Here is a 27,233-nt window from a genome sequence, read left to right on the forward strand (position 1 = left end):
GGTGTGAGGAGAACTTAACATAGGGAAATAGATTCAATTAGTGTAATGACCCAACCATTCCCAGTCTCTGTTTAGGCGAGTGTTAATTGTATCTAATTTGCATATTAGATACATATTTCCATCTGTGGTGGGGAAGGAATCAAAGATACAGTCGGTCTGCCCTGCCCTTTATCACCTTGGGCAAAATCACAATGCAGTGCAAGGGCGCATGCACAGACCAACAGACATTACTACTTCGAAAAAGCTTTGGCTAGAGGCACATGGCACATGCGCATAACCCTAAGTGGAATACAGACAGGTTATGGAATTAGTTCCTTGATCTACGTCAGGCACACTGACATAGGTGGTGTCAGGAGGAAAAAGTTACTCTTCGTTCCAGAAATCTTTTTGTTCAAGGTAAATTCTTCTTTCCACAATTCCTGAGAAATAGTTCTCCCATTGTTTGTTTTAATCCTTAGCACCCTTCGGAAAATGATTAAAGTATATCTCAAACATATGGAAAACACACACCAATTGTACTCTGCTCAGATCATTCCATCCAAAATGTCAGGGCCTTAAGGCCGCAATTTGCTGCAGCAAGATGTCAAAATCCTGCCCCAGCTGGCATGCTAAACATCTAGGAAACTATTTATGGAGAAGGAATCAAGAGTTTCTCTACAAGGACCCTAGTGGTATTGTGGGGGGAAAGTGTATGAGCTTCACATAATAAAGATTTCAAAGTAGCTTTCCATTTCTCTGTAGTACTGTTCTAAGGTAAGAAGGTGCTATTGGGTTTATCCTCAAATAATTGTTTAAATTACAAAACTCTGGCTTTATATGGAGTAACACTTTTTCATTTCTACCTATTGTTCTACTATAATAATGCTTAAAACTCTGCTCCTTCTTCCCAATCCTCCCCCCTCTATGATTTGCTGCTTGCTACCAGCTGTTATTGATGAATGAGAAGAGAAACTGTGCTGCATAACCAGAAAGTTATTACTTGATGGTTTTCTTTCTGCTAGCAGCTCCTCAATCCATCCTGATAAACAACTGGAAAAGAATCTCTTTGCCTTAGGGTTCATTGATGTATCAAGCCTGTTGTCTTAATGGTAATAATCGGTTCCTGGAGTATTTCTACAGCTTTGGAAGAACTCTCCTGGTGACCTGAGCTGAAGGGCGGGGCTTAGTCCTGGGGCTTCCAGCAACAACACTGGGTCATCTCTGAATTCCACAGGTGTGGCACATTGACTCATTAGAGATGAATGAGGAGAGAAGCTGTTAGCAGAAAGAAAATTATCAGATAATAAATTCCACTTTCCTAATAAAGCAATCACTAGAAATCAGGCACATCACCAGCTAAACCAACGTGCTCATCCACACCATAATGACATACTTAGAGTTCTTTGACATTCTGTGTGCTCAAAGCACTATAGAGACATTATCTAGTGAATGCTCACAACTCCCGTGTGAGTTAGGTCGGTAAACATTATCTCCATTTTTATAAATGGGTAAACAGACACAGAGATGTGGTTCGGCAAAGGCTTCCTCAGCTCACATGCCTTAATACCCAAACTTTATAATACACAAACCACTCTCATATATTCTTTATTTTTTTGGTGGTGGTCATGCATGTTTTTAAGGTAGATTATTTTTTCACACTTAAAAAAGGAAAATAAAAGGTCCAATTTTATCTTTTTATTTGACATAGTTTAGACAGAGAAAACTTCCATACATTCAAATACTTATAAAGTTTTTTAGATTTCTTCTGCTTGACTACCTTTTGACTAACTTTCTGTTTTTGAAATATCAGGACAAAATTCTCCCTCTTCACCCAAACCTCCCTGAGTCTCAGCACATGAGGCCTCCTAAATGACTTGAAAAACAATGCATTTTAATGTGTGGGGTTTTGTTTGTTTGCATTATTATAAATATGAAAATATTGTGTATATTTTCATCCTCTTCTGTTCACAATCTATTTTGATTATAAAGCCAGAGTTGTCTCCTGATTACCTAACAGGGAAGCCATCCCTCTGCTTGGCCAGTAGTTTGCACAGTGAAAAGCAATATAACTTGCAAGCCAAGCCAACCATGACATTAACAATTTTTTGTTTTTCCTGTTTATACTTTTTTTCTGTTGTAAATAAGCCCACTATTCTTAGGCTACTTTAATGTTTTTGTGACCCTTTTTCAAAGGCCAAGGCAGAGATTTCATGTCTATAGATACTACAACAAATGAACAGAGAATGTGCATTTCCAGTTAGATTACTAGAGAAATCAAGTTTTACACAATAACAAGTCTAAAGAGATGTGCCACAAAGCAGGAACCAGAGTGTAGTGTAGTACCCAAGCACCAAGAAAAAGCCCAATTATCTGTACACAAATTCTTATAAGTAATATTGTACAAAGGATGTTGTGTTCCTCATGGATACTGTGTGATACACAATGTCAAATGCCGGATAACTCCATAACTAGTGCAGTGTACGTGAACTGTCCATCCTGGAGTGATAAGGAACGAAAAGATTTCATATGGTCTAATATGACAAGGCTAACCATGAGGCCCAAGGCAAACTGCTCAGGTTCGAACTTGTATGCCTAAAATGTTGTTTCTAAATCCATATTTAGGTGTCAACTTTAGACACCCAAATTTAAAAATATGGCCCTGCAGCCTAACTTTCAGAGGCAAGTCTCCACATTCCCCATTTAATTATTAGTTTTATTATTACAGTAGCGCCTAAGGGCCCGAATCAAGGATCAGGGCCCATTGTGCTAAGAGCTGTACAAACAAACAATAAATTGCCCTTGCTTGAGAGAACTCACAGTTTAGGATATTGACTAGGTCAGTGGTTCTCAAACGGGGGTCTGCAAATGGGGCAGGGGTGGGGCATTGGGGGAAAGGGTGGAGTAGGCGCGGGGCCTGGGGCTGAGCCGTGGTTGAGCACCCCTGGGGAAAATTAGAAGCTGTTTTGGGGGTCCGTGAAAATTTTTAAATCAAAATGAGGATGAAAATTTTTAAATCAAAATGAGGATCTTCAGGTTGCTAAAGTTTGAGAACCGCTGGACTAGATGCAACAGGGATGAAACAGACAAAAATGGAGTTAGAAGAGGACAAGACAATAATATTAGCTGCTCTGAAAATCAAGCTGTGCATCTTCACACTATCTAGGTGTCATAATTTAATGTCAACATACTTTGAATTGTCTTAGTGCTGTGATAAAATGTCTTTTAAAAACCAACACGATGTGCAAAGGAATAACTACAAACATTTTTGGTCGTTTCTCAAGGTAAGGTTGCAAGACAATTGACTCAGTTGTCTTTAGTAAATTGTTCTAGATCTCTGGTGGTTTTTTGATGTCCCCGATATGGAAGTATAGCATTTAGGTCTTTGTTATTTCTTTCTGTTGTTATTATTTTATTTTAAATTTTTATATGATGCCATTAATTTACATTGCACTTCAAAATATGTTCCCTGTCCTAAAGAGCTTACAGTATAAGACAAATACAGAACAACAGTTCAGGAAAAGGGCAGGAAGGGGGTGATTATTAATGAAGGGAAGAGGGATTGCTGAAAAAGGCGTTTGAATGAGGAGAGAGGTGGTGTTTGGCAGATAAGGATAGAGAGAGTAGGTGTAGAAGGGCAGCAAGAGAGACTGCGTGAAACAGTTTGGGGAAAGTGGGGAGCAAAGTGAAAGGACTGAGAAGAGCATGAGTAATAAAAGCAGTGATGCAGATAGAAAGACCGTTATGTAGAGTCTTGTAAGGTGAATTTCCTGTAAGAAGACAGGAAACCAATGGAAGAATTGAAAGTTTACATTGGTCAAGCTGAGGTGGGAAGAGGTGAGAAGCACTCAGGCCAGGCAGGAGAAAGTAGAGAAGCTAAAAAAGACTACAACATGGACAAGTGTCTTAGCAACAGAGACCAAGAAGAAAGGGTGGATTTTGGAACTATTAGGGAGAAAGAAGTGATTGGCATTAGCGAGAGACTGTATATGAGGGGAGAAGGAGAGAGAATGGGCCTGGAAGACAGGAAGAAATAATTACACTGCACCAGAAATGTTCATGATCGTGTACAGGCAAGAGACAAACCACATTTATAAATTTATAATTGAAGGTTAAGACATGACTGAACAAGGAAAATTGGCCAACACTGGGTGTACTGGGACAGAGATGGTGTGTACAGTTTATATTGGTTTCAGTGATCTCAGATTGTGTAATTGACAAAACAACATTACAGTAATATTTTAAGCCTTGTAAATTAACAGAAATAACTCCTGATTTAGATTTAGTAGAAAAATACAAAAATTGAGAGTAAAAAGTTAAATTTTTTTAGTCTTTTAAACCCTTATGCAATACTAAAATACATTCTGGAATCCACCTCTATTAAATGATCTTTCATTTGTGTAGCGGCTGTGCATTCTTCTGTTTGGGAATGTAGGACACATACTGGAATAAGCCACAGTGTTGTGAGCGGCATTGGGTCCACTGGAATGTCTGCCATCTCTGCTTGGTGTTTCAGAGTGAAGCACGATATGAAAGGTAATGTCATGCTCATACTGGTCTTTCATGCGCTGTATCTTTTCTCTCGGGACACCATGACTGTTTCTTCTATAGAATTAAAATTAACAGAAAAATGTAAGTATTTAGCTCTCTACATGTATCAAATGGAGTTTCTTACATTTGCAGAGTCTCCTGCTGTGTTTAGTAATGCACTAATTCTTTTCCCTCTGGGTCAGGCTTTAACATTTTTGCTATATCTCAGCTAACCTAATTTTCAAAGCTATTTTTGGCCACTTCACTGCAAAATGTAACCCAAATATTATCTTATATGTAGCTCTGTTTGATTACTAATGATGTCAGAGACATGGGTGCAGAAAGTCAACTGAGTCCTGAGAGAGTTCACATCTTCAGAAAGGCAGACAATGGCATTAGATGCCCACTCATTGATAACCAAACAACACAGGTATCAAGATCTTTTGTTGTTCAAGTCCAAGTGGAGCACAGCACCCTCCGCCTAAGGCAGACTCAGGGTCCTACCAGTACAATGGAGACTACCAAAGACTTGGTAAGGCCTCTGATCTGCTGTAACAAACATTGAGGACCGGAGAATGGAAAACCCCCAAGGGAAGAGCCAAGAGACAAGGGTACTAGAATCTGCTGTCAAAAAGGGATACTCTCTAGCAAGGGGAGTCCAGAGCAAAACCAAAAGGGAAGACTTGACAGGAGGAGAGGGGGTGCAAAAGGACTCTGGATCTTCTGAAGAATATTAAGACCCAAATGGCTTTCAGAGTGGTGAGGAAACTGAGGCAGGGTCTTGCATGTGGTTGTTTTTCTATACATCTGTATATCTCTTGTGCTTTGTCTGAGTTTGCAAAGTGTGGGTGTCCCTTGCTTTAACTGTCATGTAGCCCTCAAAGAGCTAAGTAGTAAACCATGTTGGTAGAACCCTAGAGAGTGTGCATGAGCTACTGAGTTAGGCTTGGGAGGTCTGCACTGGTCTTGGGGCTTAGGGGCAACTAGGCTGAAGGGCCCCACATCCCAAGACAGGGTACCAGCATTGGAGTCTGTACCCCAGGAGTGTACTTGAAAGGCTAGTCTTAGACAGTCTCTGGACACTTCTCAGACTCAGTAGATTTGGAAATATATGAGATCCAATGTTTGGATCTAATACAGCAGTCTAGTGACCATCCACAAAGAGATGGTAGTTAGACAGGGCCATAACACCTGTCATCGAAGGTAACCCATTGTATCTTGAGACCCCAACTCTTAGTATCAGGGTAAGGGATAGGGAAGCATTTCAAAATCAGGACACTTTTTCAGTGTGTACTGACTGAATATTTCATTGATATTCACCCTCAGTCTTTACCGGAATCACTTTCCAATGTGTTGCCTAAAATTGCGTATTTGAAAGATTTGGTTTAGATATCCACTTGCCTGACATCTGGATGAAATTTTGACATTCACACCACTGATTAATAGAATAAAATATAAATCTTAGGTAGCTGGCCCTAAAATTAATACTATGGTCAGATGTTGACTGCATGTGTGTTCATTCTGTGTGCTGTTCCAGCTTTGCAGAGATAGCAGACCTCAATTAAACTGCCCAATAAATCTACAGACTCGGTTTTTAGCAAAGGCACCTGGCCAGGTTTGTTGATAAAAGATGGTAATAGTACCTGGCAGACTCTACGAGGGTATTAAGACGTATGCTTGTCACAATGGATGCAGCTGTCAGTAGTGGGACTTTCCACTGCCCCCAGGCTCATCAAAGACATTCCTTCTGAGATACATCTTTATACACCAATACAAACAAGTTAAGTATTGCTCCTGATGTATTAGGGTGCCACCCATTGTCTTGTACATGTTGGTTTGATTAAAACATTTTTATTTATTATGCTGATATCCTGACCTTATCTTTAGTATGGGTCAGTGTGTTCCTGTTCTCTTTGGGGAATGTGCTAGTATCAAGGTGTACTGGTACCACCCTCTGGAATGTGCTTGTGTGAGTGCTCTGTGCCCAGCACCTCTTGGGAATATGTGTTTCTGCAATATCAGCCCTGTGCTTGCCAAATTTTGTGAGCAGGGCCTGCCTCTTGCTCACAACCTGACTTTGCCTCATATCAGCAAAATTTTAACCTCTACTTTACTTTAGGCCTCTGATACAAGGCCTTATGTTTCAGGTCCTCTTCTTACTACAAATACATAATAATAATCCTTAAAACCTACTTCTGCTGTGATGCTTACAAATTGCTAACCATCCAAGACTTTTATTGTGCTGCTAAACTGTTCATTTTATTACCTCATCCCCATCCCCAAACCACTTATCACTTTGCCCACATTTCCATCCTGACACCTAGACTGTGAGCTTTCTGGGTAGGGGCCATCATCTTTCATATTTGTGCAGTACAAAATGGGGAAACTCACTGATCTTTGATGGGTTCACACCTAGTACCATAACATTAATAAAGAATCATCATCATAATCAGCTAAAAGCAACATGGATAAGGCAAACAGTGCCATATTTTTGAGCCCAACAATATTTTGTCCCTTTTATAGATGTCAGTCAAGATCTAAAGAAGGATCCTCAGAGACTGATTTATTGCATATTATTAATGTAGCATCCACTCCTCCCCAAACTATATTAAAGAAATATTATGGTTATATTTTAAGTGCATAAGTCACAAAATGTTGGTATTATTATATTTATTCATTTATTTGTATTATCGTAGCACCTAGGTGCCCAAGACATGAACCAAGATCCTATTGTTCTAGGTGCAGAACAAAAACATGATCCCTGCCTCTAAGGATCTTAAAATCTAAGGAGCCGCTTCCTGTTGATTCATACCCTTCAGCATGACTAGAGTTGTTGGATGTTAATTTTGTCCACACTGAGAGCTAAGTAACAAAACTATTCCTCAACCGTCTTCCACTAGTCATTTGCTAGACTATTTCTAGTCAATGGTCAAGGAGGAAGGAGCATCTTACAGTCTTTCTCTTTCTTCTAGCACAAATGTGATAGTAATTGAGATGCAAGCTGATGAATTAAGGAAAAAAGATGTACCTTGCTAACTCTCGAACATTGAATTTCCAGTGTGTGTCAGGTTCTTGGAATATAACTTCATAATTATTCTCACGTGCCTGATTTGAAAAAGTGCACAAATTTTAAAGCAGTTACCATCTAGATCTTTTACATCTCTTGAAGATTTATGCTAGCACTTAACATTCACTATGTGCCTAGTCACCTACCCGAGGAATTCTCAAACTTTTGAGGGTGGACCATTCTTCCCATTCCTAATCACACAGATCATCTTCTTTCCCATTCACAATTACATAACATGTCTGTGGCAACTACAGCAATTGCTTAGATGGAAAAGTGAGATTAGAAAAAAAGTATTTAAAATATTTTTATCTTTTCTAAAAGAATCCAATTTAGTAGCTGGAAAGGAGAGGGAGAGCCGGCACCACGTGACCAGCCACAAGATTGTGATCTTTGGGAACCTCTGATCTAGATTGCTGTTACTATGCATTTATCCACAAGTGGTCACGACCTTGATTTTCATTGGAAAAATTACACACAAGCACTAGTTTGATAGCAACTGAGAGGTCACAGCCACTGCCATTATTTCCTGTATCTTGGAGGTCTCAGCCTTTTAAACTCTGACAAGATCGCAGTCTAAGGTAGCTGTACTCAAGCATAACTGAATCATTAGCACTAACTGACCTCACTGTCATATTAGGAAGACTGCAAATAAAGCTCCATCTCTGCCAACCATTAAAGGCTGATACAAATGCAGCCTCTAGACTCTTTGTGTGATCTCCACACAGCGAGCTGTAAACTAAGGCCATAAATCAGGACTTTATATGTTTGTCAGATAAACAATATGGAAACTGTTAAATCTAAGACTACTATTGGGGGAAGGGAAATTACAGGTTGATCTCTCAATAATTATCGGGTAATATTTTCATGTGATTTTTGCTCTTACTTAACTAAAGGGTTTATTAGCATGTACACAGGCAAAACTCTTCACCATTTCTGCAAAGACTCAACTATTGATAAATATAACTGAAGATCAAAAGAAAAATTGAAATACTATTTTTTTTAATATTTTCTTTTTTTTTCAATCAGTCACCTCTTAAATTTCATAGCTAAGCATTTAGAATGATAGTCGATCAGAGTTTTCCCTACCATAATCACATATGGCTTCATTTCCCAAGCGTGGATGTTGGTATTATCAATAATAACCGGGGATTTCCCATTCTTCATTGCTGTATGTGCTGTAACATAACATTAAATAAAGCTCAAAAACACCAGACAACCGATGGATCCAGACTGAAAACATTCTCTGTTTGAGAGGTACTCAAAATTTATTGGACCATGATCCCCTTCTGGCAACAAAAATTACTACACAACCCCAGGAGGGGGTGACCAAAACCTGAGCCTTGCTTCCTGGGAGAGGGAGGAGGGGGATATAGCCAAAGCCCAATGGCTTCAGCCCCAGGCAGGGGGCTTGTAACCTGAGCCCTGCTGCCCAGGACTGAAGCCTGAGCCCCTCCACCCAGGGCTGAAGCCCTCTGGCTTTGGCTTCAGCCTGGGCTCCAGCAAGTCTAATGCAAGACCTAGTGACCCCATTAAAATGGGGTCATTACCCACTTTGGGGTCCCAACCCACACTTTGAGAACTGTTGCTCTATTTGTATAGCCCCCAGCAAAGTGGGATCCCATTCCTGACTTGGACTTTGAGGGCCCATCATCATAGGTGCCGACTCCACAGGTGCTATGGGGCTGGAGCACCCATGGCGAAAAATTAGCAGGTGCTCCCCCCCACTAGCAGCCAAGGTCCCCCCACCCCCTCCTCCCCTGAGTGGTCCATGTCCCTGCTCCTCTCCCTCCCATCACTTCCCGCCCACCACCTAACAGCTGTTTGGCGGTGCTTAGGACTTCCCAGGAGGGAGGGGAAGGAGTGGGGATGCAGTGCGTTCAGGGGGGATGTAATAAAGAGGTGGAGTGGGGACTTGGGGGGAAGGGAGTGGAATTGAGGCAGGGTGAGAGTGGTGCAGGGGTGGGGGGGTTCGAGCACTCATGGGGCAGAGGGGAAGTCAGTGCCTGTGCCCATCATAATGAAAATAAATAGTAATGGACTGTAATCAGCTAATGCTTTAAAAGTTGATAGAAGATGTTAAGTAGCCAATGGATGTGCTCAGCAGTAAACCTTGAATTAAAAATAATATATTCTAAATATTTATATTTAGTTTTAGAACATACTTGGATTTATATAAGCAGTAGCAATGTAAATGAAAAATTTATAAAGGGTGATTGCCAGCAGATATAAATACACTTTGGTACAATATATACTTCTGGCAGAACTTTGCCCCCGCACAGAAAAATGCAAAAGAAATCTGCGGGGGGGGGGGGGACACATGCCTCTTCCCCAGCAGCCCAAGCAGCGCAACTGTTCCAGCATGCTTGGAGAAGCCTCAGAGACGCAAATCGCTGCAGGGGGTTGGGGGTTGGGTGTGCACGCCTGCACGGGAGACATTGATCACTGTCAGGGGACGAGGCTGGACATGCATGCCTGCCAACAAGCGAGAGACCCTGGCATGGAGGGGTAGGGTTTTTTATTATGCACGAGGAAGGCTCTGTCCCCGAGGCAGAAATGTAGCAGCCTGCCTGCCTAGTAACATTGTTAATGTTTCTATTGTTAGTTAACTGTTCCCATTCTCAGTCAATTCCCCCAGGAGCATAAAACTTGCAAACAATTTTAAGGCTGCTATGTTGCAAGAGTGATGTAAAGCCTTATAAATGACAGTAAGGAATCAGCTAGGAAGATCTATGTGCTTTTACACTTTTTTCCTGTGCCAAAGTGGCACAATGGAGTTAGATTACAGCTCAGGATTTTATTACTTATCCATTTAAAAAAAAAAGATTTTGAGGGCAAATAAAACATTTACCAAGATGTCAATAAAATGTCAGGACAGTCAGAAACAAGCACTTCCCAAAGTACCCAGCCAAGTCCAGGACAATGATTAACAAAACTGTATGTCTTTCATGTGTGAAAATCTGAGCAATTTAAAATGACATTCTACTTTTTCCCCCCGTTTGGCATAATATAATTTAAATGAAAATCCAGGATTATAACTGGAATGCAGGATATTAGTTACAAGTATTTGTAAAAGCAGCAAAGAGTCCTGAGGCACCTTATAGACTAAGAGACGTTTTGGAGCATGAGCTTTTGTGGGTGAATACCCACTTTGTCGGATGCATCTGACGAAGTGGGTATTCACCCATGAAAGCTCATGCTCCAAAACGTCTGTTAGTCTAAAAGGTGCCACAGGACTCTTTGCTGCTTTTACAGATCCAGACTAACACGGCTACCCCTCTGATACAAGTATTTGTAACTTAACTTTCATGTGCTTAGGAAATGCTGAATAGTTATTGTGACTTTTTTCTGTATTGTAGTTTAAATAAATTACCAAAACAATTGAAACTGGTGTGATTATATTGCATTATTTTGACAAATAAAATATGCAGAATTTTGCAGAATTTTTAACTGTTTGGTTCCGAATTTTTAATTTTTTGGCACAGAAGCCTTCCAGGAGTAAATATAATGTTGTAATATTGATATACACAAGTTCACACTCATCAATCTCTTTAAAAGACTGTCACAATTTTCTCCCTAAAATGTTACTGTTATTCAGCTCCCAAACCTAGTAAAAATCTTTCTAATAAACTCTGTAAACCACCTCTTTGACACAACAAATACTTAGTATAAAAGCTACAAATCAGTCATTGTAGATGGTTAAGCTGCTATATTCTGAACAATGGCAGCTGGTGTTTGTACACCACATGTCAATATCTAAATTTCACAACATATGCACTTCTATAGTGAGTGTGTACTGCTTAAAAAGTTTTTTAAAAACAAAATTAGCCATGAGTTTATCAAAGTTTGTTCATGTAATATTGAATTTATTTCTTTAACATTCTAGAGAACAAAGTTGGAGACTGTAAATCATATGGTTTTTGACAAGCCATGAACTTCATCCTAGGGTTTCACTATAATGCAAGGATACTAAGCTGAAATGCTATGGTTTTGAAGGCTGTGTAAGTACCTAGAAAGATTGATGTGAGTGAATCTATTAAGACTGAAGAAACTGGGAAATGATTTCAATCACCTCTCTTTTGGTTCCATAAGTGTGCTTCTTCTAGACAATCATGTCTGAACACATAGGTGCCATCTTCTGTGAAGAAAAAGTCATCAGTGCTAAGAATCACAGCACCAGGAAATTCACGTTTCAGTTGTCTGAAAAATGGTGAGAGAAGAATTAATGCACATAAACCTATTCCTTTACTATATAACTTCCAAATAAAAATTTGCATGACTGACTGTGAATTGCATAATGCTTTCATTTAAAAATTATTTCCTCAATCTCTTGGAAGATAGGCAGAAAGGAATGGCGTTGAAGGGCATGTTTTTGATCCCTTCCTTTAATCTATAAGAGAGATCAACAATGAGTGTCCAACATGTGAGTCTAAGCCATAAATCATGTTGACAAATCCTGTTGTCTTTCTGAGTTAGCTGAAGGAGGCATGCTTGTAAATTTCCAAAAAGCTATCAATAACCTCAAGCTAATCTGTCTTTTTGGAGGAAACTGAGAGAAGCTGATCATGTGAGTTTTTCCTTTAGGAAAAACTCTTTGTACATAAAAAACCATCAGTTTTTCAAAGACTGTTGGGAAAAACAGGTGGAGTGGGTAAGGGGCATGATTCGATGCCAAGTAAGGAAAATGTGATTTTCAGTTCTGTTCTACCACGTTTCATATTTTTTTCTTCTATCTTATCTCTTCATTTTTTGCTTTTTTAGCTGCATAGCACACACATCTGCATTGTCATATTTGCAAATAAATGTTAGCATGAGTAATCAAGATTTTCCTGCTCTTTTAATGTAATACAAAGAGTTTTATCACAATAATTTTTGTCTACCATTGAGTTTTTGTTGATTTATTTAGGCTTGTTAGCTGTATGTGTAATTCATACTTATCCCTTTTCCTCTAAAGTTTGTAACTTTTATTTCATTTTATAATTTTAAACATTTTTTCTAAGTGAATATGTTTAAATCTACTGATGCTAAAGTCCCTTAACATAAAATAGGTCCACTATGGGCAGAGGCACACTGCAAATTCTTCCCTATATGCTTCATGGTTAATGCATCTGCGGGAGTGACCAATAGTTCAGTTTCCATAACCCTTCAGGCTGGAGATTACCAGTGAGAATTTAGACAGTTGTTTGTAGTATGGACACTTATGTTTTCTTCTAGATAGGAGAAGTCCAACCTTTCAAATATCCCATTAATCAGCAGTGGGAAGTAAGGATGTTCCTTTCCTATTGACTCATATTTGAAGTACAGACCTAACCATACTTTCCATCCTGTTACAAACCCCAATGGTTGGAGAATAACATAAAACACAATGAAAAAATACTATTGTTTTCCCATTAATGTGCTTGGACACAGAGCAACAAAGAATCCTGTGGCACCTTATAGACTAACAGACGTCTGTTAGTCTATAAGGTGCCACAGGATTCTTTGTTGCTTTTACAGATCCAGACTAACACGGCTACCCCTCTAATACTTGGACACAGAGTCCTTTGTTTCCATTACAAGATTGTCCACTCCTGATTTAAAAGCTATAGGAGGGGGGCCTTCCTGTGTGGAAATATGCAAAGAATCCAATATGGAAATTTCCTCTAAGCATCCATCAGGGGCATGGGGTTTGCCCACCCACAGAAGAGGATACTGGGCCTTCCCAAAAACGTGATGGATCCCAGGGAGGCTTGGGCCATCTATACAGAGGTCCTGTACCACCACACATGTTCTGGCTCCGAGTGACCCCCTTCCCAGCTCGCCATCAACCTGATTCTCTAGCAACTCTGCTGCTCAGGGATGGTTCCAATGAGGCAGCTAAGCCTGGGCCGCCCTTCTGCATGGAAGGGATCAATAATCTATCTGCTATGCTTAGACCATTGAAGAACTGCTATAAGCAATGCTTAAAGTGTGCCTGGTCGAAAGGGGGAACTGACCCCACAAATAACATTTCTACAACTCCAGCTGGATTGTTGAGGGGTGCACTTCTGGTCAGCTTGGGGGAAACTCCCTTCTGATTGGCTGCTTTTCCCACTGCCCTTCCCTCCTGAGTGTCAGCAGCCAATCAGGGCTGTTGCAGGAAGCAGGCAGCGTGCCCTCTCCTCAGCTACCCAGCAATAATCTCACAGGAGGGGAGCAGGGAGCTAAATAGCCCACCAGCTTAGTGCAGCTATGCTCCCTTCCTCTTCCCCACCTTTCTGTGCCCAACTGGCCAGTTTCTCTGCTGCTCCCCCCCCCCCAACCTCTCTTCAACACCCCTCCTGGGAAAAGGGAGAACGGGACCTTGCTGCAGCCTCCCAGACCTGGGAAAGTGGGAGGTGATGATCATCTGGAACTGTGGGAAGACCTGAGGGGTGGGGGGGGGTAGGAAGACAGATGTGGGGGCAGAGTTGATGGAGGGTCAGGCAGATGTGATAGCAAGTTCATTTCTGTAGCTTCCCCCTCCCCTTTTTTTTCAGACCATTTTAAGAACTGAGACTGAACAACAGGAGTTGTTAGTGGAGGGCAAGACATGACTGCCATTAATCAGTAACAACAGATACGTGAATAGGTTGTTCAATTTCATATTTTTTGCTGTGATTTTTTTCTACTCATACATGTTATTGTTATTTGGATTAGAATGAATTTCAAATTGGCCAGTTACTAGTTACGACCTTAAAACAGCCAGCCACTCTAAATGAGGGAAGCTCCAGTATTTGTTTTTCTTTTGGTTCAGTTCATGTGTGCAGACCCATGGGTAAGGGAAGCATTAACAGCTCTGACTATGCTGTATCCCAAGATCAAATTACGTGGTGGTTATATTACATGGTTGGTGTATTGATGTTTGTGGTGAGATAGTGTCACTTTGTACAGTCAGCTACAGGGCACTTCTAGAAAATTGTCTTGTGGATTAGCCAAGCAGATTTATTTTTATCGTCTTGCCTCTTTTAGCTCTTGTGCTCCATATATGCCTTTGTCTTTTTCTTTTTTTGGCCACGGATCTCTCCCACCTCCCACATTTGAAGCTCACAGTCTTACCCATTATCCTTTTGTTTGATGTTGCCCTCACTTTTATTTTTTTTAGCCAATGGTCTAATGTCCTCTGCACTAAACTTTTTATTTTTCCAACCCTTTTTCAGACACAATTTTACAGTCCTGCTACCATTTTTACCTCTCTGCTTTGACTGTTGAGCCCCATTTTTTTCTCCTCTTGGTTTTCCTGAGCATTGCTGCTTGGTGTGTTTTCATCGTGTTCCTGCTCTACTTCTTTTTTTCTCATATTTATTTTCCACTCAGTTCTCTCTCACCTCCAACTAAGTAATAATTATTATTATTATTATTGAAAACTTTGTAATTGAAACCTCACTGTTAAGTATTTTAAGGTAACTTTCATTTGTAGCCCCACACAGGTGCAAAAGACAACACTGGCTATATGCAGTCTTGAAAAGGACATTAAATTTCTTTACTGAATAATTTCACTGTAGATTGTTCATCTTCTAAAGAAATATTTCCCAGTGGTGGTGGGGGCGCGAGCAGGGATCAGGCAAGTTAGGAGCTACAGGGCACAACAGAAGATAACATGGGTGGGAAAGTTGCAGGTGAAATCTCCCACCTTCCTCCTACGTTGCTGTGTCTGCAGATAAAATGTCAGGTGGTGCACTGAAAGCCACCCACCTTCCCTCCCTGTACCCACTGTGGCCTCCCACATAGCTAACAGGGGGAGCAGCTCTTATATAGAAGACTTCAGCCTCAGGCAGCTGCCCACCAGCCCAAGTTCTTTTCTCCATTCCTTTAGCACTCAAGTCAGCCTTGGGTGCCATCAGTGGATATCATGCACCCCAGACATCATGGAGTCTTCTGGTGAATGGAGATGAGAAAGGGTCAAAACTATCACAGAAAGAGTGGAAGAGAGGAGTAGAGCCAGGTAATAGAGCAAGAAAAAAGAAAGAACAAAGGGAAAAAGTCAAGAAGAGACAGAAAAGCAGACTCACAGGAGAGAGAAAAAAGATAGATGCCAGCAACAGTGTCAGAATATGGTTGTGAAGAGCAGGGGGCACCCGTCCCCCATCCATCTCAAGAGTGCAGGGTGCTCTCAAAGAAGGGTTAAACTACCAGATCCATAATTCTTAAGCTGCAAAACTCTTTCTCAATGTATTATCGAGTTGAGCAATAGCAGGGAAGGAACTGCTTTGGGTTATCTACAAATAAACAGAGGCAGACAGACAAAGATTAATTCTGTCATCTCTGTCTGCTGTCTGTCTGTGTACTTGTTTACCTTAATCTGCCTGCTGTTAGAAGTTCCTCACTTGTAAATTATGTTGTATAGTGCTTCAGACTGTGCAATTATTCAACATAAATTCATATCAGTAGGGTTCAGCTGTTGAGTTTGCGCCTTTTTTCCATTGTGTCTTTTATCTGCCAGTTAAATGAGTGCTATTTTATGGTAGCTACTGCCACACACAGCTGTGACTCAGTAGTTACTGGCTGATGGCCAGAACTAGCCTCTGTATTATAAAAGTTCCATAGATTGCACCATCCAAAAGCTGTATCTGCAGTGAAGAATTCAGCTGTTTGTAACTGACTATTTGTATTAGAGCCTGCCAATATATCAATCCACACTATCTTGCTCTTGTCCATACTGACATTGTTTCAACCGTTTAATTTGCATTGCCTTTGGGTATCTATCCTCCAGTTCCTGGTATAGCTACCAGAAGCAGGAAGACCTGGAAAGGCCATCAGTCCCCTGTGGGGCAGTAGTAGGAGGCCTATCTTAAGCATCTTCATGCTGTCCACATTGGCACTAAATTGGTTTAGACCTGCTGAAAGCTATTCTAATCTAAATAGTTCTTAAAAATGCAAGAAAACAGGTTGGAGCTTGTGTGAGTTTGAGGTGTATTGCAAGTGTTTTAATGAGTTAGAGCGGTTAGAATGGTACATTCCTCTAGTGTATTCTATGCTTGCATCTCATGTTTCTAACTTGCCTTTTCCAGACTGTCCTGTGACTAATACATCCAATACCTCCTATTTCTGCTTTCTATATTACTAAGTGTGGTTATTAAAAGCATTCAGGCTTTAAGATCTTTTAGTTTATTTGAGTTCAATGTAACACCTATTTCCTATAAAACCCCAATGCAGGACCAATATTTGCAATTATTTCAGTTCTGAGTAACACTGAGGTTGTGGAGATACTGACAAAATCTTCCAATATGAGTTCCTAAAGTTTGACACCTAAATGCACATTTAAACACCTAAAGCAGTGGCCTTATTTCCAAGGGTGCTGTGCACCACTATCTCCCACTGACATTACAGCTAAGGGTGTAGGAGCATGGGGTGTTCAGGATCTGTGAAAATAAGGCCACTGATTTAGGTGCCCAATTTAGGACACTCAATTTGAAAATTCTGGCCAAAACATCCCAATAGGTTAATTTTCAATTAAATGCTTCTGTATTGTATTTGCTGAAGTAATTTCATAGATAAATGTCCAATGATGGCAGTGAGAAAAAGCTATGGTACCTGTGTGTTACCATCTGGAAGTTGGTTTGAGAACAAAGATGTTGCATGACTGAGTCTCACGACAAAAATCCTGAATTCTCTCAAGTTAGATTCATACAAAGTAAACTGAAATAACCTACAGACATTTTGTGAAGGCAGTCTGATGTGGCAGAGCCAAAGTTCATTGTGGCATATGATACAGCCTATGTATGACCCTAATGTTAGACAGAGAAAAGAAGAGCAGTTCATGTCTTTCAGAACTCTAGTGCAAGTTCTGTGCTTGAGACTTCAACTACATATTAAAATCACCTGCAGTAATAAACCATTACTCTCAGTGAAAGGAATGAATTTAATTTTGTCAGACCTCCAACCTCCAATTTCAAATGGGGAAGAAAGGAAGGAAAAATTATAAAATGTTAGTGATATTCCTAAGTTTCTTTCTATTGCCAGTCCAAGTGAATATTGGGCTCATAATCACAAAACTCAAATTTAATTATTTTTTCTTCAAATGCCTTTAAAATTAAAACATTCTACTAGAATTCTTTCAGGGGGTCCAGTGGATATAGTGTATTTAGATTTTCAGAAAGCCTTTGACAAGGTCCCTCACCAAAGGCTCTTAAGCAAAGTAAGCTGTCATGGGATAAGAGGGAAGGATCTCTCATGGACTGGTAACTGGTTAAAAGGTAGGAATAAATGGTCAGTTTTCAGAATGGAGAGAGGAAAATAGTGGTGTCTCCCAGGGGTCTGTACTGGGACCAGTATTATTCAACATATTCATAAATGATCTGGAAAAAGAGGTGAACAGTGAGATGGCAACATTTGCAGATGATACAAAAGTACTTAAGATAGTTACTTTCCAAGAAGACTGCAAAGAGCAACAAGAGGCTATCTCAAAAATCTGTGACTGAGCAAGAAAATGGCAGATAAAATTCAATGTTGATAAATGCAAAGTAATGCACATTGGAAAATATAATCCCAACTATACATATAAAATGACACAGTCTAAATTAGCTGTTACCACTCAAGAAAGAGATCTTGGAGTCATTGTGGATAGTTCTCTGAAAACATCCACTCAATGTGCAGCGGCAGTCAAAAAAGCGAACAGAATGTTGGCAATCTTTAAGAAAGGGCTAGAAAATAATACAGAAAATATCATACTGCCTCTATATAAATCCATGGTATGCCCACATCTTGAATACTGTGTGCAGATATGGTTGCCCCATCTCAAAAAAGAGATATTGGGAATTGGAAAAGATTCAGAAAAGGGTAACAAAAATGATTAGGGATACGGAAAGACTTCTGTATGAGGAGAGATTAATAAGACTGGGACTTTTCAGCTTGGAAAAGAGACAACTAAGGGGGGATATGATTGAAGTCTATAAAATCATGACTGGTGTGGCGAAAGTAAATAAGCTGGGAATCGGTGACAGGATCATCACTTGATGATTACCTGTTCTGTTCATTCCCTCTATGGCACCTGGCATTGGCACTGTTGGAAGACAGGATACTGGGCTAGATGGACCTTTGGTTTGACCGAGTATGGCTGTTCTTATGTGTGTGTTTGTGTGTAAACACAAGGGAAGGGGGTAAGAACAGCACATCCCCCTCCCAGCAGGGGGTGGGGTGAAAGCTGCACAGACCCCAGCATTGCTCCTGGTCTGCTGTCTCTGGCTGTCTTGGGCTGGCAGCCCCACCATCTTGCTTAAGTGGCTGCCCCACGAGTCGGGGTGGGCACAGAAGACGGCAGCCCAGATGTGCCTACCTTTAAAATGCAATACAGACACAGTACAGTACATGCTTTTTAAAAAAAAAAAATTTAATCTCTGCTGCTGCCTGATTGGTTACTTCCGGTTTCACATGGTGTCCAGTTGACCGGTCAGACCGTAACTATGGTGTTCGTATCTTTGAGGCTCTACTGTATTGTCTCCAATTTACAGATGGAGAAACTGAGCCATAGAGTTTGTGACTCGCCCAAGATCACAGACCAAGTAAACTGCAGAGATAGAAGAGTAGCCCAAGAATTTTGGCTTGTGGTCCTGTTCTTGCTACTACACTACATTGCAAAAGTCAAAAAGCTACATAATCTAGGCCTTCCAACCTCTGAAAAGAAGTCATGTTCACGTAACTGCTTTTAAACACAGATGTCTAAACAAAATGCTCTTGGTACTTTTGCAAACAGTTACTTTTTCATCTTGCTTCAGACCTGATTCTGCCCTTGTTCTGTGCAAAGAACTCCAATTGTTTGGGTGTTTCACACTCTCAATACTGGCGAACTACAGCCCTTTCTTAGCAAAATAAGCATGAGAACCAAATTAAACAACCACCATCACACTGTCCCTGAGATCTTGGAGCAAGATCTTGAGTTCTGTCCAGAAGTTACATTCTGCATGAATGTGCCTATATGTCTACTGGAAAGTTTGCAGGAAAGTTTAACTCCAACTGCTGCAAAATGAAAAAATATGGTGGTGTATGTGTTTAAAAAGGAACACTAACTTTCTGCCAACGTGCTGTCACCGTGGCAATGAAGCCGGTATTTCTGTATGTTGATAAACTTAAACTGACCTTGTGTCTTAACTCTGATGTTGCAAAACACTGTCTTGCCCTCTGTCTCAATCTTAGCCTCCAAATCATGACCTTTACTGTAAAAAAAATAGTTTAGATAGTGTAAACATAGCCCCTTCTTTCTTTGATTGTCAGAGGAAGAGGTGGGCATCTTGAGAGGAATAATATTGTCCCCTCTGAATTGCTACTTCAAAGTTCCTTGAGCAAGAAAACAGATAAGCATCTTTTAGTAACATTCACAATTTGAGAAAATAAGCTGCTTAATCAGGACAAGTTAATTGTTATTCCTTGATGTGTGCCTTATGTCACCCCAGACACAGATCACATGTTTCACATGGTGGCTTTGATATTCATCCTCATAGCTATCTAGACTGCATCTGCAGGGTGTTTGTAAACTCAAAACTAGCACTACCAGTTTCATCCCATTGGTATTTAGGGCTAACAGCTTCCAATATATTTGTGCTTCAAAAAGAAAATTATATTACATAATGTACATTACAAATTATGAATCATTAGCACATTTGATATTTTCTGTTTTTAGAAACATATATGTAAATGCCTATTGACAATAGCATAAGCTTACATTAATTGAAAGGAGATGTTTACATTTGGCTTTGTAAAGTAACCAAACTGAAACACTGTAAGTAAAAGGTTCTCATGTTTTCAGTAAACTCTTTTACTGTCGATGTAAAAGGCTAATTGTCAGAAGTTTTCTCTTTTGACCTTTATTACTTAAAGTGCACACAGTACTCCTAAAAATCACCCGTGTCAGTCTACCCATATTAAGTACATGTTGATTTTTGACTGAAGTTGAAGTTATATAGTACCATTATCAATAGTATCACCATCAATACTACCCTGAACAACACAATGCCTACGTTTTATCAATATCTACACCAGGCATTGAAAATGGGAAATTTTGTGACTAATACAAATTTAGTAGTAGATTTTGAGCAGAACTGTAAAAAGAAAAACCCACATATTAGTTAGATTAGTACACACAAAACCATATAGAGAAAGAAAAGACAGAAAACATGGCCGGTAGCAAGATCAAAGGATGGTTGTAACTGAACCTTATCATCTCTGTTTTTTTATTAAACAATGTCATTGGACTTTAAGTACTAAAATGTGATAGGGAACATTTGTCTAACTGTTAATATGAATTCACATGGGTTGGGCCATTTTATTGCCTAAAAACATACACTCTATTGTCTTAGTGTGATTATAAAATATATAACTTTTATTTACAATAAATTGTTTAAATATTTTGTATCTTGCTAAACAATAATTTTGTCATTAGAATGGACAGAATAAGACTGCTTTAGGAAAACAGTATTTCCTCTATTTGTAATGAAATTCTTGTCATTCAGGTATTTTGGGTATCTGCCAGCACATAAACCATGATATCTTTCTCCTTCCCCTCTCCTGTTCTGCTTGAACTCTAACACCAACTTTCCAATGGGCTTTAACTGCAAGAGGCAATTATTTGCTGCTTAGAAAGCTGAATTGGGGGTGTTTCTTGAGACTAAACTATTCTGTATGAGATCCTCACTCCTGCTCCAGCCACTTTATGCTAGGTAAAAGGGCCAGAGCAGCATAAAGGGGACCAAAAAGCCTGTATTTGGCTGAGGAGGAGGATTTCCCGCAGCGCGGGTGCAGTGGACGAGAGCTGTGAGGCTGCTGGTCAAGGATCCTATGACAAGCCCTGGTGTAGGGGGATGTGTCAGTGGTGGGACGGGAGCACACAGCAGTGCAATTCCAGGCACTGCTGTGGCTTGTAGGGCAGCCTGGGCAGGTTGTTGTAATGTAGACAGCCCCAGGGTTGTCCAACTTATGCTGGAGACCTCTCCACCCTCCAGAATACTCCAAGACTGGGAGGGGGCAAAAGTAGCGTAAAGCCACCAGATACCCTCCCCACAGTTAGAGCGGCGAGTTCTCATCCTCTGTGTACTGATTTACTCCCTTCCGGCTAGGAACTGTATCTCTACTTGTAATAAGAGTAGTAATAATAATATAGCAATAAAAAAATACAGTACGTAGAGAAAAAAAACCTGAACAGTACAGGCACTGTAGAAAGGAGACGTCCCAGATAACTTCTCTGATAAAATAACTGCAAACTGTTGTAAGTGTATATAATGCAGGAGAACATAGTCCATGATGGCATATGTTGCTTATGGGTTTCTAGGGAAGTCCTTGTATATGCCCATGGAAGGTCCACTTTAAAAATTTTTGAAATTTAATATATCAAGGAAAGAAAAACAATACAAAAAGAGTACCAACATCTGGTTCTGCTGGATTTTTCAAGTTATTGATGTCGCTGACACAAGGTATTGTGGGCTCTTTTGGAATGGACAAACAGCTCTCCAGTAGCTTTGTTCCTTCTTCTTGGAGAGATCCCACAAGGTCATGCTGGCCAACTGTTGTCCACTCCAAAGGCACTCAGATGTAATCTGCAGGGTTCTGTCTTATCACCCCTCCTGTCCACTGTTTATATGAAATAACTACATGAGTTGGGAAGCATTGTAATCATGCTAATTATTATTTTTAAAGTTCACATATCATTCTACATTCTTGGTGTTTTACAACAATAAGGATAAAATTCAAGTCCTTTTTTGCTGACAGCACTGCATATTAACTCTTCAAGGCTTCCATATAATCATTTCTGATTTAACTATATGCCTGTTTCTGTCCATGAAAACAAATAGCTAATTTTCAACTTCATTTTGCGTGGGTGTTGAAATGCAAGTAAGCAGCTGGGGAGAGGCCTCCAGGTTCACGGATAACATTGCTGGGGAAATAATCAGAGCTTTCAGGTATTTTTAATATCAGAATTTGAAAGACACTGAATCCTAGAAAGCATACTGAAATAGATATTCCTATCATTCAGCTTGGGAAAGGCATCATAGGTTACCCATATCCAACAACTGGTACAGTTCCAGTTCCAGGATTTTTATTTGTTGCCTATTTAATGGCTTAGGGTTCTGATGCATCTAACACTAGTTCCACGCACCCATTCTGTTCACGCCTCACAAAGCAAGGGATCACTGGAACATCTAGAAGGGCATTTAGTATGGTGTACACTCAAGGATCATTGCATGACTATTGCCCAGAAAACTTTGGTGCGTGGACACGGGAAGATACCAGTCTCCTTCCTTATGGGGGGGTCATAGAGTCAGAGCAATTAAAGTGCCCCACAGCATTGTATATCACTTTCTCTGCCTCCGTAAGAAGTGGTTTACTTGAATTAGAGCCAATGTTCTAATCAGTAATTGTCTCATTGTCTTTTGTACCCACCCCATCTATACCCATCTGACTCTTGTCTTACATTAAGGCCTTGTCTTCACAGAAACTACTGCAGCTGCGCTGTAGTGTTTCAGTGAAGACACTACCTACACCAATGGGAAGGCTCCTCCTGTCAGTGCAGGTAATCCACCTCCCCAAGAGGCAGCATCTAGGTCGAGGGGAGAATTCTCACCTCAACCTAGTCTTAGCCACACCAAAGGTGAGGTTGGTTTAACTGTGTTGCTTAGGGGTGTGGATTTTTCACTCAGTCTGCGTGTTAATTTTCTAATGTAGATCAGTACTTAGATTGCAAGGTCTGTGGGGCAAAAACTGTTTTTCTGTTCTGTCTGTGCAACTCCTGGAACAGTGGGGTTCCCGGTCCATGGCTATGATTCCTAAGCACTATGAGTTAGATTTACAAAGGGATTTAGGTGCCCACCTGTCACTTTAGGTGCTTAAATCCAAAGCATAGGTCCTCAAAAGCCCGCTCAGTGGCCACCTAACTGGAGGTGCCCACATTTCTGCTAGTGGACATGTACAATGCTGCTTCAGTCCTGAGGCCCAGGGCCTAGCTTATACAGAAGACCCAGCTGGATCCTCAAACTATCTTCCCCACACCTATCTTGCTCTATCTGGGAGATGTTGTCGGAGCACGCCTACTAGGTCTGGGTCAGCACAACACACAGGTGGTGGTACTACCCTAGTTTATACTCCAATAACCCAGGGGTTAGTGCACTCACCAACGATGTGGGAGCTCCAGGTTCAAATGCCCACTCTGTCTCATGTGGAACAGCGACTTGAAGCAAGGTGTCCCATATCCCAAGTGAGTTCCCTAATCACTGAGCTATAGAATCAGTCTTTCTTACCCACTGAATATTTAAGTATTTTATATAAAGTGGAACAACTTCAACAGGAAAGTGGGAAATAGCTGCCGTAGAGTACCTTTTGCCAAGTGATTAGGGCACTCACCTAGGAGGGAGACCTGGCTTCAAGTCCCTGTTCTACATCTCACACACTGTGTATTTGAACCCTGGTCTCCCACATCTTGAGCAAGTGCTGCACCACCTCCTCCTTACTTTTTTTTGAGAAAGGACTGACCTGGTTTAGGTGCCTAACTGTTGGTTCAGAGCTGTGATCCCAAGCAGAGGCTGGTGCCTCTCACTAGACATTTATCTCTGAGGGGCATCCACACCCCTCTCCTCAGCTCTTCCTACTGTCCAGTTTAGGTGGCTCCCCATTCAGCCTCCTGGCTTTTGTGAATACCATTCTTAGGCATCCTACCCTCCCCCAGACATTGCATAGGGAGCCTGGGTGTCTGAGGGTTGTGGATGCCAGTTAGGCATTGCATTGCTGAATTTAAGTCCTCTTGGTAGCTCTAGGCTTATGGTAACACAAATTATAAATATAATAAGCAGAGAGAGTAAGTGGTTTAATGAGTTCACACAAGAAGTCTGTTGCAGTGCCAGGAAAGAACCCAGAACACATGAGTTCCAGTCTAGTGCCTTAAGCACAGAGCCATCCTTCCTCTGCTATACTTTGTGGATGCAACATATTTATCCGTGCCTTTAGCTTATTAGCCCTTCTTAAGAACAGCACCAGTTTGGCACTGACCTTTCTCTGAACAGCAGCATATACAGTTACAGTGCTACAGATGTGATTAGAGGAAATTATTTCTAAGGCTAGATTGATAAACTCAATTTGTTGCATCAGTTCTGAAGAAAAAGCAGATTGTTTTGCTTGCTTAAGGTTTTTGCAAGCTACTTTCCTCATGGGGCTGAAACCTAACTTTTTACCATTGTGAATCAATTTCTCTTGTGTTACTCCTCCCTCCTAATGGGGCATGATTAAGACGCACAAGTGACTTAACCACAACACACACACGCAACTAATCATCGCTACATGCAACAGTCTTTGTGAAATCAATCACACTGGTGCCTTTGCTCTTCTATGCCAGTTGTTCTCCTCGGTTCAGACATAAACTTGTGTACACATTTAACTTGCCTGTTAACTGACATCACACAGAAACAGCAGAAAAATGGGAGAGGAGATTCTCTTATTCACAGAATGGTAGTACATAAAGCTGAATATGAAATGTACATGGACAAGAGGGGAAAAAAAAGCTATACAAACTGTTAGCACATGGCAAGCAAGGCTGTAATTCTACCTTGTGCTAGCCTGTCACAAGGCCATATGGACCCTGTGACCAAGCAGTAAAAGTTCCCTAGCACACTGATCTGCTCTACCTTGAAACGGGAGTAGATCAAAGTGCATTACAGAAGGTGAAGTGCAGGGCAGCAGGGTCCACACGGATAGTTAATGTACAGCAGGCTAGTGCAAGGTAAATTTACACATGAGCTTTTTTCTTCTAATAGTTGATATAGATGTGCCCCCATCCTCAACTCCCATTAGAAGACGATGCTTGATGTACTACAGTAACCTCTAACAGTGTGATGAGGGTTTTTATCAGATTTGCACTTTGGCACAGATATTTCAGAGGAAAAAAGGATGGTTTTATACTTTAGGCAGTGGCATATATCATGGAAAAGCTGGGTTTATTTCTGACTTTGCCACAGACTTCCTCTGGGATGTGGGATAGTCAATCTCCCAATTCCTCATGCATAACAATGAGATAATACTTCCCTACCTGATAAGCGTATTGTGAGGCTACAGTAATTGGGAGAGATCCTCAAGCCCATTCCAGCCCCTTTAGGCTGAAAAAAAGGACCAGAGCAGCATAAAGGGACCTTAAAATGCCATAACACTGCAGCCTACAGGGAAACTGGGAGAGGCTGCCATAATTTAGAGGCCCCCAGGACTGTGTATGGTATGCTGGGGGCCTCTCCAACTCCTTGGTCAAGGGGAGAAAAGTGCCTTAAAGTCCCCCGTGCTACATAGAAGATGCAGCACAGAATCTCGCCCATGGTATATGTAAGGTGCTTGTATACTGTGCTGTGTAATCCAAGGTTTTTTCTTCAATGAGGGCTCGCTGCATGGGAAATTAAGCCAAAGTAGTTAACCATATGAATTCAACACATTCCTCCATGCTGATGATGCATGTTAACAAAAACAATACATCAATTAAATTTGTGACCTCTATTCCTTGAAGGAGAATTGTATGTCTCCTGCTCTGTTTTACCTACATTCTGCCATATATTTCATGTTATAGCAGTCTTGGCTTATGACCCAAAACATGATGTTCATTTTAAGAACATTTTCACAGCAGAGCTGACAGAACACAAAGCCGGTACCGATGTGAGATTTCTAAAAATGGCTAAGCTCATTTGGAAGTAAAGTGGCCTTTGTTTTAGCTTTGAGTTAAACTAAAGCAAAAATTTTTGTTTTGTCTAAGCACCAGATTGGAAAAATGAGCCGTGGAGAGTGCACAACAGGAGGAAGAAAATTGCAGAGATGAAAATTGGTCTGTGTATGTAAAGTGGCTAGGAAGTGTTGACGGGCACAGTATACAAAGCCAAAGAATACACTAAAAGAAGAAAAGTCACAGCTTCTATGTGGTCCAATCACTGCTTATTGTACGTCGGTTCAGTGAAACTTTATTAACAAAAAGGAAACAGCGACAATTAGTTTCTACATTATCTTCCTTCCACAAAGGGGGAGGGAGGCAGGTTTGCCCCCCAGCGTGACCCTACTGCTGCCACCTTGTACCAACCCCACCCAGCAGCGCGCCAGACACGTGACCGCGGGTCCCGTAGCCCGGTGACAGGAGCCGGCACTTCCTCCCCCAGCTCCGGAGAAGGGGGAGGGGCGCTACCGCCGCTGCTGTGCGGATCGTTTGGGAGCCACTTCCGGGCAAAGGCCCCGCCCCCCGACACTGGCAGCAGCCACCGACTGGTCCGCGCGGCGGGGCCGCTCCCCTCAGCCTGCGCCCGTGACGGACGCCTCGGCCGGGGAGGCCGCGAGGCGGGCTCTTGCCCCCCCAGGCCAGGCTCCGGCCCGGCACCTGCCGCGGCCGCCCCGGAGCAGGGCGGGGCGCCCCTTGCCCCAGCGGGGCCACGCCCCCCGGCGCCCCCCCGTTACCTGGCCCGCGTGGTTTTCCCGGAGCCGGGCAGGCCGCGCAGCAGGTAGAGGCGTTTGCTGAAGCGGCGCCTGCGGGGCGGCGCCCGGGCCGGGGGCTGCAGGCTCAGGGCCCCGAAGGCGCGGACCAGGCTCCCCTCCATGGGCGCGGGGCGGCCAGCGGCTCGGCGGGCACTGAGCCTGCGCGCTAACAGCCCAGCCGGGCATAGCCACGTGCTCCGGGGCGCGCGGGGCCGAGCTGACGGCGGGGGCAGGACGAGGGGCGGGGCCCAGCTCG

At 41.6% G+C, this 27,233-nt stretch overlaps 1 protein-coding gene across 2 annotated transcripts; it reads right to left on the reverse strand.

Moving 5' to 3' along the window:
* On the reverse strand, positions 1-27,225 carry N4BP2L1 (NEDD4 binding protein 2 like 1). Of its 2 annotated transcripts, XM_039520971.1 has the most exons (6): positions 26,960-27,007; positions 14,760-14,901; positions 11,643-11,770; positions 8,660-8,748; positions 7,535-7,611; positions 1-4,581 (listed from the first exon to the last, which is right to left on the reverse strand). In XM_039520971.1, the coding sequence occupies exons 2-6, from the start codon at positions 14,834-14,836 to the stop codon at positions 4,329-4,331; spliced, it is 624 nt and encodes a 207-aa protein (XP_039376905.1). In that variant the 5' UTR covers positions 14,837-14,901; positions 26,960-27,007; the 3' UTR covers positions 1-4,328. The 2 variants fall into 2 exon arrangements, with proteins under 2 accessions (XP_039376905.1, XP_039376904.1); XM_039520970.1 differs by lacking the exon at positions 14,760-14,901 and having other exon boundaries at positions 26,960-27,225.
* Between the last annotated feature and the right edge of the window lie 8 nt (positions 27,226-27,233).

Source organism: Mauremys reevesii, linkage group 1 (genome assembly GCF_016161935.1).
Source record: "Mauremys reevesii isolate NIE-2019 linkage group 1, ASM1616193v1, whole genome shotgun sequence".
In the NCBI taxonomy this organism is placed as follows: Eukaryota; Metazoa; Chordata; order Testudines; family Geoemydidae; genus Mauremys; species Mauremys reevesii.